Source organism: Podarcis liolepis, assembly GCF_965112155.1.
Source record: "Podarcis liolepis genome assembly, chromosome: 12".
NCBI lineage: Eukaryota > Metazoa > Chordata > Lepidosauria > Squamata > Lacertidae > Podarcis > Podarcis liolepis.
The window spans coordinates 25,870,724-25,887,428 of NC_139563.1; the positions used below are offsets into that span (position 1 = coordinate 25,870,724).

General features: G+C 38.7%; 1 protein-coding gene across 1 annotated transcript; it reads left to right on the top strand.

The window, feature by feature from the left end:
- The first annotated feature begins 34 nt into the window (after nt 1–34).
- On the top strand, nt 35–16,290 carry DBF4 (DBF4-CDC7 kinase regulatory subunit). The gene is made up of 13 exons (XM_083467462.1): nt 35–205; nt 358–451; nt 2,787–2,962; nt 4,694–4,888; nt 6,134–6,184; nt 6,695–6,764; nt 6,850–6,926; nt 8,313–8,343; nt 8,634–8,676; nt 10,091–10,222; nt 11,310–11,421; nt 13,346–13,464; nt 15,215–16,290. Exons 2-13 carry the CDS (start codon nt 406–408, stop codon nt 16,239–16,241), a joined length of 2,079 nt encoding a protein of 692 aa, XP_083323588.1. The 5' UTR covers nt 35–205; nt 358–405; the 3' UTR covers nt 16,242–16,290.
- Nucleotides 16,291–16,705: the final 415 nt, after the last annotated feature.

The window sequence follows — 16,705 nt, forward strand, 5'->3', positions numbered from 1 at the left end:
GAGGCGGCGGGTGGGGTGGGGGGGGAGTCGGCTCGCGCGGCGGGAACGCACATTTCAAACGCCAACCGTCCCTCGGCGGGGGAGGGGGGAGGAGGAGGAGGAGGCGGCGGCACGGAAAGGGGGCGCAGGGGAAGCGGGCGCTGGACACCAGGCGCTGCCCCCCAGCCGGGGAGGGGAAAAGGCCACACGAGGGGGGAAAACCAGGGTGAGGTGTTTGGGGGGAGGCGGTTGGGACTACGGGGAGCGGGGAGGCGGTAAGTCTCGGGGTCTCCGCCCACCACCTTTAAAGAGCTTTTCGGGTTGTTCCTTTTTAAAATGTGGTTTTAATTTCTGTGCGCTGCTCTTTTTGCCTCGCAGGTCGTAACCGTTAGAGGCGAGGAGGGTAAGATGTGACTTCCCAGGAAAATGAAACCAAGTGGTTTGAAGAGCAGCAGCAAAGGACAGCTCCCCTGTAAGTGCCAGGACTTTCCTTTAGTCCGCTAAGGAGTGTGCTTTATTATTATTATTATTATTATTATTATTATTATTAATACCCCAGCCACTCTGGGTGGCTCCCAGCAAAATATTAAAAACACGATAAAACAGGAAATATTAAAAACTTCCCTAAACAAGGCTGCCTTCTGAAACAGGGATGTCTTCTAAAAAGCTTCAGCCCCTTCACAGATTCATTCCAGAAAGGAGGTTCAGACAAAAAAAGTGTTGTTTCTTCTCCCTGCCAACCTCCACCCCATGCAACGCAAAAGAAAAGAAAAAAAAGATGACAAAGCTGTTTGGCAGAATCTCAGTTCAAATCTGCTCCCATTTTCTTTGGAAATCCAGAGAGGCAAAATTTTCTTAGAGGAGGAGGTTGATGAGATTTAGATACCTTTTGTATATTTATTATTTGGCGGGGAGTGGGGGGGTTTAAATTATGCATGGGCCCCCTTCTAATTTCTGGGTCCAGCACTGATGCAAATCCTTGAATAGCCAGGCTGGCTTCCTGGTGAGATAACGGCCTAAGACTAAGTATTGGTAGTTAAGGTAACAAAGGAAATGGCTCTGTGCCAGAGGACAAATGGGTGGTTCCCCTTCCCTCAATTGGCTGGTAGCTAGAAAGACAAAGGCCAGAGTTGTGAATTGAGTTAGGTGAGTAAGTAGTTGGATAGGCTGGGAAGCCTGAGACTGAGCCATGCCTGATTTCTGCTTGAATCCAAGTGTTGTGGCTTTGGAAGAAGCAAGAACTTTCTGGAGTGTTAATACTGTGAACCCTTCCATGGTTGGCTCAGGTTGTATATATGTGTAAATAAACCAGATTGGGGTGGTGAACTACAGTATCTTAATGCGTTAGGTTTGATGTTACTTAACTTGTGTTTCACTTACTCCAAATGTGTGTGTAACTGCTTTGCACTGCAAACTGTTGTGGGCTTTTTGAGAATTATGCTAAACATTATGCTTATTGTTCAAAAAGGTAAGCAGCTAGTTTGCCTGTCATAGAGATTGGACTTTTTGTTCCTTGTACTGTACAGCTGGGGTATAAAAACTCATCCTGTAGCCAGTTGTTTTTTTTAATGCTCTAATGAGGAACTTATTCAAAACTTTTGAAGGTTTGGGATCTGTAAGTGAAAGTAAAACTGACTGCATGTGTGTTTGTAAGAGTGTTGTCCTATATTTTAACTCTGATATGAAACACATCCACTTGAATTCAAATCTTATTTATTTCAGTGGGATGTGTTCTTGGCTTAGGGCTGCAATCCTAGTAAATTTACTTAGAAACATCTTTCTCTGAAATCGGTAAGATATGTTCATAAGTTGTTGACATCCATCTGTCTCGAGAAACAATGGAGTGCGCTTCTGGGGATTAAGTCAAACTACTGCTTTAGCAGCACCAAAGTGACCTCCCAGGGGCAAAAGCCTGAGCCGTTTGTACGGAGCTCCTGGGCTGCCCAGAATAACAAGACCCCTCTCATGACCTCATTCCTTTTCCAAGGAAAAGCAGAGCAATATGTTTGGCACTAACTGGGCTGCAGCAGTTGCCAGAAGTTGGTGTACAAGGTGCCAGCCAACTGTCTTGTGGATTTTTGTTTGGTTTACTCCTTAGCCTTTTCTCCTCCCAAATATATGTCAGAAGGCAATGGAGGTTTAGGATCAGAGTTTTCCATCTCCCAGATGGACAAACCCCATCTACTCCATGCATAAGTAGACATATAAAATTAGAAGGTTCACTTGCAGTTGAGATCATTGTGCAACATTCACTTCAGGTGCTCTCTCAAACACGAATATCTTGTTTAAGAGTAGCTCCTCCTGGACCAGATAGTATCACATATATTTGAACGCAGTATCTACATGTACTCGAGCCAGATGCCAGTAGCAGCAGATTGACTTCTGCATCTGAAGCTCTGTCGGCTCAGGCTGGTCAGGGTACAAGGTAGTGATGGGGGTTTCTCTCTCCCCCCCCTTTTTTTTTTGGCTGTAATAGCTCCAGGCTGGCATAGCTGAGAAACCCAAATTGAGCCTTTCTCTGAAGAATGGATAAGCTTAGGGTCCAGCAGATCCATGGCTGGCCTTTCCCCATAGCTTCTCATTTTGCGATCCTATAAATAATATTATGAAGAAGGAGGGGACTGTGCTGTTTATCTGACCTTGTGTGACGAGGAGAGGGATTGTATAATCTTGACAAGTTCAAATATACTTTTATTTATTTATTAGAAATATGGCTTTACTTACCCAGGATGATTTGCCCACAAACCCTTCTAAAACTCCTTAAAAAAACCCTTAGGTTATCAAATTCTCTGTTCTTTTTATTATAGGTGATATGCAAGGAAGAACAGAAAGAAGCAAACCTCCCCTGAAAAATGTGAAGAAAGATTCCACAAAATCAGATAAACTAAAATGCAAACCACTTACTGGGAAGGTGTTTTACCTTGATATTCCATCCAATGTCCTCTCTGAGAAAATAGCAAAAGATCTTAAAGAATTGGGAGGGGTAAGTCTGTTTCTGGTTTTTTTAATCTGAAAAATTAGGTCCTCTTGTAATAGGGGAGCCTTCAAAATCAGTCTATATGCCCAGAAGCTTCCCAAGCTTCCAGCCCTAATAATTAGTAATTGCCTCTTAAATGTATGTGTGTAGTCTCACCAACTACGTAATAATATAAATGAAGATTACACATAAAATGTGTGTGAATTGGGAACAATCAATGTATAAAGGAGTAGTCATATAACTATTGTTGGTTGCATAACAGACTGTTATGATGTTCATAATTTCTAAAGTCCTTAATTTACAAAGTGCTTTATAATCCTGGCTCATTTTTGCTTCAATATCATATTAAGTTGAGTCAGACCAAACTTCTCTACTTTCCTCCCAAGTCCTCATTTCTTTGTTCATACTTATTATCCATAGTTTCGCCATTCACCCTAAAGATTAGGCATGAAGCCTTTTCCCTTTGATTGTTCTTCCCTCCTTTCCACCTCAAATTCAGTCTGTTAGAAATACAACTCTCCTGTTCTGCTCCTTCACCTTTGTTTGTGCCCTGCTCATATCTCACCTGAATTACTGCAGACTTCTCTGGTCCTCTGATGCCTTGCCTTCATATTATAACATCAATATAGTGCTCTACTACCAAAATCTGCACCTTTCATCGCTTTGAACAGTTCACCCTCCACTTTAATCCTTTACTTACTGTCCTCACACCCTGTATAAGCTTCTCCTCATTTTTCAAACCTTTGTGGCCTTGCTCCTCCTTAACTTTGTATGTTTATTTCCCAACACATTATCCTTGTGTCCTTTGTTCAACTAGTTCTATAATCTATAATGTTTTTTCCTCCCTGCAGTGGCTCTGCCCTTTCCCCTTGCAGTCCCTTATACCCATATATATCTCTACCTCCCTTATTTCCTTTTGGTGTTTCAAAACCTGTATTTTCCAGGAAGCTTTTAAAACAAACTCTCTACCCCAGGCCCTATACCTTATTGTAATTAAGCTAAAGTACTGATAATAAAAATAATCACATACTCTTCCCTTACCTGCTAGTGCCTCCATTTCACCCCCTTCCTCTATCATTTCCGGTGTCTGTTTTAGATCATAATCCTCTTGCAACAGGAACCTGTTATACCTATTGTTTGTAAAACACCATGTACATGAATTGCACTAATAATAATAATAATAATAATAATAATAATAATAATAATAATAATAATAATTTATTGTAGCTATTATTATTATCTTCACAGTTCCCTGTCAGATAAATCATAGTTACCTGTTGACATTGCTTGTATGAATCCCTGGAGTCTCTTTCAAAATAATAGTTTTAATGAAGTTCCGGGGCCAGTTTGGTACATTGGATACAGTGCTGGGTACCATTAGTTCCCCCTTCTCATAGTAAGCCAAGAGAGCTTGCAAGTGGCTGATTTATTTACCTCTGTGAAACACTCCTGAATCGAAACCCAGTTCTAATTGATAAAATTCTATTAACTTTCATGTGCTTAATCATATGAATTAGTGGGCTGGCCTTTTTCAGGTGTAAAAAACCTATTGTGATCATGCACCATCCTTTTGGCTGTGTCATTTCAGACACAACTTACAGCAGTGTGGATTGTGCTCTGGGGAAAGCACTCAGCTTTGTGTGAAGGGGCATTGTATGTTAAACTGGTATGAAGTGCTTCATTGTTTTGTAAGGTTTATACTAAGTTCTGAAATAATACTTTTTTATTTATGTATAGAGAGTGGAAGGATTCCTGAGCAAAGATATTAGCTATTTGATCTCTAATAAAAAGGAAGCAAAATTTGCTCAAACTCTTGGACAAATATCTCCAGTCCCGAGCCCAGACTCCGTATATAATGGTGGAAACAGTTCGCCTCATCCAAGCAGCAGAAGAGATAGGCATGAAGGAAGTTCATTCAAGCTAGTGGACACAGTAAGTCCCATTCCTGTCTCCTTCCCTGCAGATATATTTTTAAAAGTTATGCTGCAAGTCAAGTAGAGCTCATTCTTTACAATTTAATCTCTCTTGCAAAACTAGCCGGGGTTTGCGGTTTGTGGCTAATGTTGCGTCAAGCAAAGAATGGCTTGATGAAAATGATATAGATTATGGTACCATTAACCTGTTCTACTTTGTGTTGTCAAGATGTAGTTTTTGAAATACACAGCCATGAAGTCTGTTGCTTTACTTAAGTCTGTTTAATAATATAATATAATATAATATAATATCAATTAATATAAATAGGAACGTTTCAGAAATTTTATCCAAAATATTTACATTAGTAATAATACACTGTCTTTTCAAACAGCTCATTACCCAAATAAACTGCAGAAAGAAATATACAGATCAGCAGTAGTGGGCATATTTGTGCTGAACCTTTTAATATTCATTACTTAAGAATGTTATATTAATGGCTCGACCTAGGTTTAGATGGATAGACCAAAAAATCCACAAACACAGAGGAGTATGTGATGTAGCCACTTACGTCATAGAACTGTGAAGTTGAAAGGTTTAAATCCCCTACCAGTTCTGAAAATTCAGTACTATAGCAGCCCTTTCATGCAATTTTATTAACTGAAATATTTATAATCCTCTTTCTCATAAGATATATGAAGACAATATATAAATGCAATAAATATGCAACATAAAAGTGCAATCACATCAGTAACAGTACAGTCATACCTCGTGTTGCGTTAGGTTCATGTCGCGTCTTTTCGGCTTGCGATCGTGGCAAACCCGGAAGTGTATACTTCTGGGTTTTGCTGCATGCACAGAAGCGTTCTGCGCATGTGTGCAGAAGCACTCTATCGCGCTCCGTGCTTGCGCAGAGGCACCGCTCTTGTTGCAGACTTTTTTGGGTGCAAACGGCACCCTGGAATGGATCGTGTCCGCAACTAGGGGTACCACTGTATCACATTTTTTAGAAACAGAATTGTAGAGTATGACGGGACCTTTGAGGATCATCTAGTCCAACCCCCTGCAATGCAGGAATATGCAAGTGGCCTGAATTGGAATCACACCTGTGGCCTTGGCATTATGAACACCATGCTCTAACCAGTGTGTGAGCAGGTTTTACAAATATTTAGAATCCTTGCAGAGTTATGCCTTAAACATTTCATTATGGAAGACTACTAGTGATGAACACAAATGTTCTGTACTTTTTTTCTTTCTTATAAATAGGTACGCATGAGTAGAGGAAAATCTTTAGTTGAAAAAGCAATAAAAGAACAGGTATGTATCATTCAATAAGGTGACTCCATTCTGGCAGGAGTGGGATTCCTGGTAGCATCATTGCTGTTGCTTACCAAGGCAGGGCAGTGGTGAGGTCAGGGTTGCTTCAGTGCAATAGCAGGAGTGCTGGATTGGCTTAGCTGGTGTGCCTGCATTGCCTATACTTCTCTAGCACTCTGTCCTGGTTTAACAGCAGCCACTGCTGCTGGGAAGTCGGATCCACAGCTGCCCTGCACTGTCTGCTTCTATGTGTTTTCTTACCTGCAACTCTCTGAAATGTTTTCAAAAAATAAACCATTCTGACTGTAAAAGTTGTGAAATGGGTTTGCCAGTGATGCAACTTTTGTAATAGCCCTTTTGGCTAATTTTGCTTATGTAGCTTTATTGGGTCTTTGGTTTGGACAGTGTGAAAATGTGCATGCAACACTCCCAAGTGATGCTGGCATATTCATACACATGAATATAAAAATATTTTAGTTAATGGAAGTATTATAAATATGTGTCTTTCAGGAATTAATCCCCTCTGGTAGTATTTTGTCCAATGCCTTGAGTTGGGGAGTGAAAATACTTCATGTTGATGGTAAGTATTTTTCCAGGGAATTTTCAATTCTTTTAGAATAAGATAATTTCAAATAATTTTGATAATCTTTTCTTCTTGATAATAGATATTAAGAAGTATATTGATCAGAAGAAAAAAGATATCTCTCTGATCAAGAAATCAAGCACCGAAATCAAATGTGCGGTAAGTCTACATCTTCCTAATTCCAGAGAAAAATAATAACAAGTTGAATATCATAAAACAAATGCCTTATATATTTAAGGTATATCTTTAAAAATATATACTTTATGGGCTATAGACAAATTATTATCCTCAGCAAAGTAGCATAATGGTTTACTCATTTGTGCATTGTACCAGAAAAATTTGGGTGTCCACTTGGTTTTGGTATGATCATGGTCCAAGAGAGGAGGAGGGTGAGCACCTTACCCTGAAATGAGAGCAACGAATGGGCCTTTGTGGCGGAAGAAGAGGAGAAAACCTAGTCGCCCTTCTAAAGGAAGGAGTCTGGTAGTATCTATAACCTGGAGAGACAGCTTTCCCTCCCCCAACTTTGCTAGCCTATTAGTGATCAACATTGGGGGTGGGGATCTGGAAATGCATAATGCAATCCTATGTACGTTTCTATTCAGATGTAAATCCCACTGAGTTCAGTGGAATTTACAGATTATAGGATTGCCAACTGATTTCTTCCATCTGTTGGAATACTATTTAACATGCGTGTTTGACTTTTCTAAACAAAACTAAAGCTTGCCATGTTAATTTTATATACTATGTGAATATATCAGATGTTTTTACCAATAGGCAATAGGCAAATATCTGAACTATTTGATTAATTAAAAAGTTCACTAGAGTACTTATTGTGATCTAAATATTATATTAGATGAGTTCTTTCTTTTTTTAAAAAAAAAATTATTGGAATAATTGAAAATAAGGAATTACAACTCAGTAGTACAAATTCCTCTTACCTTGTTTACATTTTTTTAGAAAACTAGAAGCTGTTAACAAACTAAATTTAGCATGCCCAAGGAACTGAATATTAGAGAACTATATTTCTGCTGCTGTGTTCAAATGACCGGGTAGCAAGTGATGTGAAAAGCCCAGGAGAGTCGCTGCTGATAAGGATAGACACTACTGGGCTAGTTAAGCAAATAGTATAATATATAAAGTAGCCAACTTGTTTCTGTATTGTTAAGGGGATCATTTAATTGCTGAACAGCTAGCTACAGGTAGGAAGAAGAGAGACTTGCTTTTTTCTTTTTGAAAAAAATATGCAGGGAAGAGAATAACCTCGTTGCACACATTCCCCCTAGCTGTAGGCCTTTCTATGATCTGCTTGTGTCTTTTTACATCTCTTAGAACTACATACATAACTATAAAAGTAGACAAGATGTGACTTGTCTTAAAATACAGTTCATCAGTTTTGCCAATAAAATTTAAAACTATACTTCCCATTGACTGGTTGTTTGCTGGTCCACGGCTCTGGTCTCCTACATCACACAGTCAACTATAAAACATGCACAATTGAATAAATCAAATGAATAAACTATAATAATAATTTCTTTTTAACAGGAAAAAGATTCAGTTGATCAGAAAACAAAAAGTAAGTATTCAAGACATGAATAAGACTTGTTATTTATTTTACAAAAAATAAAAAATATTGTTTAAAAAGAAAAATCTTGATCATTTATTCTAGGCAAGGTTATAGAATAGTATAATTTATAGAATTTATAAGGATTTATAGATATAAATCCTTATATTAAATTTATATAAATTTACAAATTTATAGAATAGTATAATTTTCCGTAAGCTATTTGTTACTTGTGTTAGAAATAGGAATGTTCGTATAATCTGGTAATAATAAAAAGTTTTTTACTACATTCTTTTGAACAGATAAACTGAAAAATCCTTTTCTGAAGGTTGAAGACAGAAGACGGTAAGTGTTATTTTCAGATGAATTAATATTCCATTCAACACGTCCTCCAAACCATCTGCTTTCTTCTTGGAGGTTGATGACAACATTTGATGCAATGACAATATAATCTGCAGGAAAACAATGCAAAGCTCTAATATGCTGGAAGGATTTCAGTAAGACAATTCCTTTTGTGCTAGGTAATCTATCAGAGATGATAGAACAGCGAGGGGAAATAAATTTGCAGAGTTCTGTATGTAGTGGGGGGGGGGCGTCATAAGAAGGTAGATTCTGACATACAGTTTATTGGTGGAATTGCTCTAGATACCATATCTGGCTATCAATTGGTTTCTTATAGTGCAATCTTAGGAGTGCAATAGGATTTACTCCCAGGTAACTGTATATAGGAATGCAGCCTTAATACCATGTTTGCAGTAGCATGGCATGTATTTAGACTACAGCCTCCACTTCCAGCAGCTTTTAATATTCACAGTAGCAAAATACCTTGGATTTATTAGTTTTTTTTATGAAAAGCACTGTTTCTTACTCCTTTTTTCTGTTAGATGTTTTAAAATCCAGGTATGTACACCTTCATACAAACTGGTACTTCGATCTTTGTAATGTAACCAACTCTTCAAAAACTTCAGCTTTGTCTCTTCTTCTCTAGTAGTTTGACCCAAAATCTGCATTATGCTAAGGAAGCACAAATTTGGTGGCCTTATCTGGCCACACTCCCATGAGTCAACTTTGACAAGTGGGCAGAACAACTCTCTTGCCAGTCACCTGGCATCATTATGATACAAGATGATGGACAAGTGGGCTGACTGTTGGGCACTTGACAACCCCTTCATGAAGCACTTTGCAAGCCCTGGGCAGTCAGTTCCTCAGGGACTGACACCATGCATTTATCATAGTGAACTTTCTCTCTCTCGCAGCTAATCCAGTTGGAGAACTGAAGCCTGCTTTTCCTTGGCAGTGCACAATTGGGAGTGCATTTACAGCTGCATTTCTGCTTCCCTCACACCTGACATCATATTCAAGGGGAAATAACCTCCTGCGCCACTGGCTGGAAGTTCCCCACCCGTGGTGCAAAATTTATTTATATAGACGGAGAACAAAACATTGCCAATTTTTCAATCAAAGTATTTATCAAACTGGGTTATTTTTCTACAGGGAGGTGGAGAATGGAGGGCACAGTAGGTGATTTATTGCAAAGCACAAACCTGAGTAAAAGAATAAGTGTATATGTGGCTTGAACCCTATAAAAGGGAGGTACAGAGTTTATATAGCAAAGAATAATAGAGTGTCAACATTGCTATAGCAGAGTGGCATACACCACAGATAACACACTGCAAGCAAGAACTACTGAAAAATAAGTTTTTAACATATTGCTTTTTTTGAATGTTCAGTAAACCTGACTTATTTTTTTCTCATGTAGACGCTACAGACCCTTTTACTTGCAACTGTCCAGCTTTCCTGTTGTCAACTATTCCAATCCAAAACCTTACAGTCCATTTGAAACAGAAAAGAAGCATATAATTGCTCATAAGCAAATTGAGAATAAACAAAGGTAACTGAAGGTGTGCCAAAATTTGGTAAAGGGCTAAAGAGGATGGAAGCAAGCTTGGATTTTTACACAGAATTCAAGACCAGTTTATAAGCATGTTCTATATTGCGTTAATCTAATCACACATTATCGTGCCTACTAGTTAGTTGTTAGTGAGCCCCCATCACCATTAGACAAGCTGCTTTGATTTAATGGATTTTTAAAAGCTCAGTTTATATGTTAGAAGTTAGACACTGCTAGTTTAGTCTGGATTCTATAAGTCTGCCTCTGGTTATCACAGCGAAAGAGGGGATGCATGAGTCATTTATACATATTTTCTGCTCAAATATCCAGATATGCTAAAGTGGTGAAAAGAAGTTTATAAATTTTATAAATAAAGAAAAACTACCCTGAGAAAAACTATACTGTTAATTTTGTTTGGGACTGAAGAGCCCATGTATGGAGGACAGGAAGCTTGACATGAAGCTGAGCAGAAAGGAAGCAAACCAGGGGGTAGTGAGGCCAAAGAAAATATGGTGGCTGAACAAAGGGTGCAGAATATGCAGAAATCTCTGAGAACAGGTGGATGAGGGAAGGAGCTTGAGCCAAAGGGCAGGGGAAACACAGCTGAAGAAAAGAAGATATGGGCAGGAGAAAAATTACTTTAGCTAGAATCAGAAAGAGGATGTGTGCTCTTTTGCAAAGGAGGCTCAACAGGAATGGAAAGATTGGGAGGTTGTGTTTTCTTATAAGTAGCTAGCTGGGTCATGTCTTCCAGACATTGTATAATGCGGGGTCAGGGGAGAGACCTTCCAGTGCTAAATGTTTAGCCACTGAGTATCCATGTCTCTCTGTTAAGTTCCACAGGGTTGGTATATAGTTCAACAGTACATTAAAATCTTTAAATCATGACGTTCTAGGGCCATATTTATGCAGCTGGTTACTTTGAATCAAAATGCTGCAAGTAATATTGTGCTATCATAGTTGGATTGAAAGTCCTAGTTCCTATGAAAAAAAGTTATTGTGAATCCCTGAGTTGTGCTCTTGATGATCTTGCTTATTCTCTTATAGAATATATGAGTAAGATAATTTTTTTCTTTTTCATGAACAGAAATCCAGCAAATAATGACAAAGGGAAGGGCCCAGTTCAGCTTCCTGCAAAACATAAAAAGAGAAAAGGGTACTGTGAATGTTGTCTGAAGAAGTATGATGACCTTCAAATAGTAAGCATATATTAACTAAATAATTGTGGCTTATTTACTTGTGATGGATATACCTAAATTACTTCCAGATATTTGAGGAGATATACTTTTTATGAAACCTTTTTTCTCTAAAACATTATTCCTATGTATTTGACCCATTTACAGAAATAGTTTAAAGAGCTGATATAAAGGTTGTAATGACATAGGTTCTTTCTCATTTTTGGTGAAAGTGAATTCCTTCAATATTGTATGAGACATAGCTTACGTTTCGGAAGTGACTAAGTCACCAGGTATTAAAACTCCTGTAAAGTAATGTTAAATAAGTTGTACCTCCCATGGGTAGGTTAGTCAATATCATTGCTACTCTTGCTAAATTAAGCATAGGAGCTTCAACAGGGCTGTGCGTGTGTATATTATATATTCTTATAATTGTTTTGGAATCAGTGAGTGCTGTTCTCTTCTAAGGGAAGATTATTATTTTTTTAGACAGGTTATATTAAGATTAGACCCTCCCCAAGGTGCATCAGTTAAACTTAGTACCATCATCTTTTTATTTTTATGCTGCCTTTCCATATTTAAAACCATACTCAAGGCAGTTTAAAACATGAAAGGATTTACGTAATCACAAACATAACAAAAGTAGTCATAAATAAAACACATCACAATGTATACAATCAAACAGCAAATCCCACATAAATAATAAAAAGGTCTAAAAATAGAAAATTAATATTGTTAACAGCAACAAAACTCTCCAATAAAAACACCTAAACAACATCCCAATCCAAGAGTCTGTTCAGCAGCCTCAGCTTTGGTAGCTAGAGTCAATCAAGGCCCTGATGTCCCAGGTGGGGAAAGGCTGGCAAAGCAGAGAGCTGGTCTTCCAGGACTCACAGCCAAGATGTAGCTTTTGTCTCTCTGTTTGTGGGTATTTATGACATAGACAGCAGCATATGCAATTAGGCAATATGTGATTTGGCTATAGAGCGAGGTTTCAAGGAAAGCTGTCTCATTTTTAGCAGCTTTGGCTGCCAATGCCCTGCAGGTGGATGGGTAGTACAGTTGGATATATTAGAGCAAGAATAGCCAGCATCCTATACAGTGGTACCTCGGGTTACATACACTTCAGGTTACATAAGCTTCAGGTTACAAACTCCGCTAACCCAGAAATAGTACCTCGGGTTAAAAACTTTGCTTCAGGATAAGAACAGAAATTGTACTCCGACGGCATGGCAGCAGCAGGAGGCCCCATTAGCTAAAGGTTAAGAACAGTTTCAGGTTAAGAACAGACCTCCGGAATGAATTAAGTACTTAACCTGAGGTACCACTGTATTCTTGAGTAGCATACTTTTATCCAGATAGTGAAAGGTCTGCAGACAGGGACTGGTATCTTCCATAATGAGGTTGGAACGGCCTGTAGATAAGGACTTCCTAGTAATGGAGCACAAGCAATCAGGCATATCACAGTAAATAAAAATATGTAAGCTTATATGTTACATTTATCTTTTATATATTCTATTAATGTTTGAAGTCTTTCTTACCACTTGAAAACAATTTTGTAGGGTCATCAGGTGTCAGAAAAGGATAATTGTAGATTGTGGTTGCATTTAAACAGTCATAATAAACCAATAAATGCTTAATAAGCCAAGCCTTTTGCATAGTTTTCTATCCTGGCTTATTCCAAAACTGGTAACCATAGTTCCCTGGTTCAGATAAAAAGGAAAGCTATGGTTACTTAGAGTATTCTTGGTTTGATTACTTGTGCCTCAAAAGTGCTCTCTGTATGCAAGGGAAGATGCTCACACATATATTGGTTTATTAAGCCAAGATATAATCCCAACTGGCTCCTTATGGTGGTTTTAAAACTTCATTCTTGTAAAAAGAATCAATCATTTATATATAAATATTTTCTTTAGGAATGCTGATACATTTTTTCCCCTAATTTCAGCATGTTGAAAGTGAGCAACACCAGAACTTTGCTCAAAGTTCTCACTATCAAGTTGTGGATGACATTATTTCCAAGTTTTCTTGTAACTTTGTAGAGTTGAGTACACCAAAAATTAAAAGGTAAACAATTTTATAACTTCTTATAGTCAAATAATTTTTATTTTCAGCTAACGTTTAAAAAATAAATGTAGGTTATTTTGTGTACCTTCTTCTCCCCTGCCATGATTGTTCCACTTCAGAGGTTCCCTCACAAGTCACCCACTAAAGAGGAAAGGGTAGTCAAATTGTGCGAGTACTTGGAGCTCGCAAAGCTGACAGATGCAATAAGAGACAGATCCAGTTTTGAAGTGATCAGCAATACAGTAATGATTTTATTTGGTGAGGCTTTCGCACTGACTTCAGCTAACCCACTATTTTTTGGCCCCAAAGAGTAAAACAGCCTTTCCGATGCTACAGGCACCACAAAAGAATTTGTATTCATCTCTTTTGAAGGCTCTGTCTATAAAGAACAGGGATTGGTAGAACCATAAGCAGCATTTTTCACCTACAGATGACGTGCTTTCTGACAGTTAGGCAGTACCACATAACAGGACTGGTGGAAGATCTGGATTACTGATACAATTATAGGTAACAGAATTGCTATATACCATATAGCCTGTTTCTGCAGTTTCCAAAAACTATGCTGACAGCTCATCAGGTCATCTCTCTTACTTGCAAGGAATCTAGCTGTATCCTTGGCACTTTTAAAGCTATCTTTAAATCCCTGTGTCTTGCATAAGATGCTTGACAAATATGATGGTCTCCAAGTGCTGTGAGAATGAATGCACTGAGAGAAATTTTCTAGCAGTCAGAGGGAAAGTAAAATAAGATGGGATGAACTGACATATAACATGTATATATATAAAATGTAGACTGCAACAAGGAAAGATTAACAGATATGTCTGCCTCTCCCTTACTCTCTGCCATCTTCTCAATGGCATCTCCCTGATCTGCCGCCTCCTGGCTTCCACGACTGCTACTTCCTTTAACTTGGAAGGCTCCAAAGATGGAGACTGCTTTGACTCTTCTTAATAATGCAAGGAGGTAGGGAGGCAGCATGGATTAATTTTCTAGTTCTGCCTGGTCTAGCTTCCCGCCCCTGCATTGCTGTTCCAGTCACTGCCTACAAGTTAGAGGGTGAGCATCTGAAGCGCCAAGCCTCCTGTGCTCATGAAGGTTTCCTATGCATTTTAGAACCTTGATTTTCCAGGGTTCTAAAACACACAAGGGATCTCCACAAGTACTGTTTTAGACACTCACCTGCCAACTCGTAGATGACCAGAATGGCAGCACAGTGGAGTGGATGGGTGACACTAACACACGTGTCCCCATTTCTACCTTCCCCATCCCATTTTTCCAACTTCTATTTAGAATGCTAAATAAGGCTACTGTCTTTGGCTTAAGAAGACCAGGGGGAGGCAGAAGTAGAGATTCCAATGATAGGTTCTCTCTCCTCACTCACACACCCCCGCGATGCTTTGAAGGATCAGTAGGCAAAAGAGAGGCAGAGCTATGCATATAGCTTGACAGTGGCCACCGAGTCAAGAATGCCACTGCCATTGTTAAATACAGAATAGGATTTGGCAGATTATATGTGCATCTTGACTTCTCCTTATAGACCAAGAGTGTGTGTACCAAATAGTTTGTCACTTTGATGGTCTCTAAGCATAATGGTTCCTTTCCTTGGGTGCCCAAATTTGTGCCAGATTGTAAACCTCATGTAACCATTTCACAATGGCCCATGTTATTTGATTTACTACTAGTAAGTAATTTTCAATCTTCTTTGAAAATTCTTTTTGCATTTTGACATGTGTAACTTCCTTGGTTTTAGGAGGAAGTGTAGTGTTGGGCAATTTGCTCCTCTCATCGGAACAAAAACAGAAGAGCTGAAAGAGCGGCTGAAGAGGCAAGACAGTTCACTGAGGTGGTATTCTAGGAAAAGCATTACAACACAGGCACTGAATGAAGGTTCTCAACACCTGGAAATGTATCCTAAATCTGCACACAAAAATTCTACCTCTGAATCTTCATGTTCTGTTTATTCCTATCACACCATCTGTTCTTCAGAAGCATCAAGAAAAGTCAGTGGCAATACTGAAAGTGGTAAAATGCCCAAAGCTTCAAATTTATCAGAGATTGCTTTATCAACCAACTTGGTACATCTTCCTCCCCAGAAAGAAAGTAAACAATGCATGAAAAACTTGCCCGAAATTTATGAACACTATGAGCCTATTTCAAGACAGAATTTACAAGGATTATCAACAAATTTAAACTCTCTACATACTCGGATTCCAGGCTCTGAATTTAGTGAAAGACAAAACATATCAAAGCCAAAACGAAAATTGAACCATACAGTTCTCCTGCCAGCAAAATGTCTGAAGAAGGTAGACACTCGTTCGGCAATTGACCTTAGGGTGGAGAGCAGCTGTTTTCCGAGAGAACTCACGGTCCTTCTAGAGCCAGAAAAGCCATTGATTAGTCCTCCCTCAAACAAAGAGCCCAATGAGTTGACGGACGTTAATATACAAAGCTCACCAATAAAACTCAGCAGAAAAGCCATGCATTCCATAGGAAGAAATAAAAACGGAAATCAGAAACAAAAAATGGAGTTATGTTTACATCAGGCTGATGAACTACCTGTTCCAGAAGAAACAAAAAATGTACAAAGCTCATCAACACAAGCACTGTTGCAGTTATTTCAGACCAGCGAAGCAAATTCTGATTTTGGGGGTTTCTCAAGCATACAAGAGAACAAAGATTCAAATTTAATGAAAGACACATGGGAAGACCAGCATACAGATGCTTTGTGGTCTTTGTTTTCTACCTCTGCCTCTTCGTCACCATTTATTGGATTTTAATGCTGCTTTCTTTAAAACGATGAGTTTTGAATAAATGTGGAAACTGAAAGATGATATTTGTGGAAATTTTTTGGTTTCTATAATAAACTATATAGTGATGATTCTTGCATTAAACCCTTATGTTCATATTATTACAAGCTGTGTATATATATAAAAAGGCATGGGGTGGGTGAGTCTGAACACATGCTTGCCTTTCTAAAGGAGTTTACACTTGGAAGTGTTGGCCAGTCTTTATTATTTAGAAATTGTAAATACTTTTCTTACTGTGACCACAGTGAAATTCTATGCATTAGGGGTAGACAATCTTTTTTTAACTGAAGGTCACATTCCCTCTGGGTTAATCTTGTCAGGGGCCACATACAGGGGTGGGTAGGGCAAGGTCAAATCGGAACCAAAGGGGCAGCAGATAGCAAGGAGCTGACATCTCCACTAGCTGCTGTTTTCACCAGCTGGGCTGGACCCCT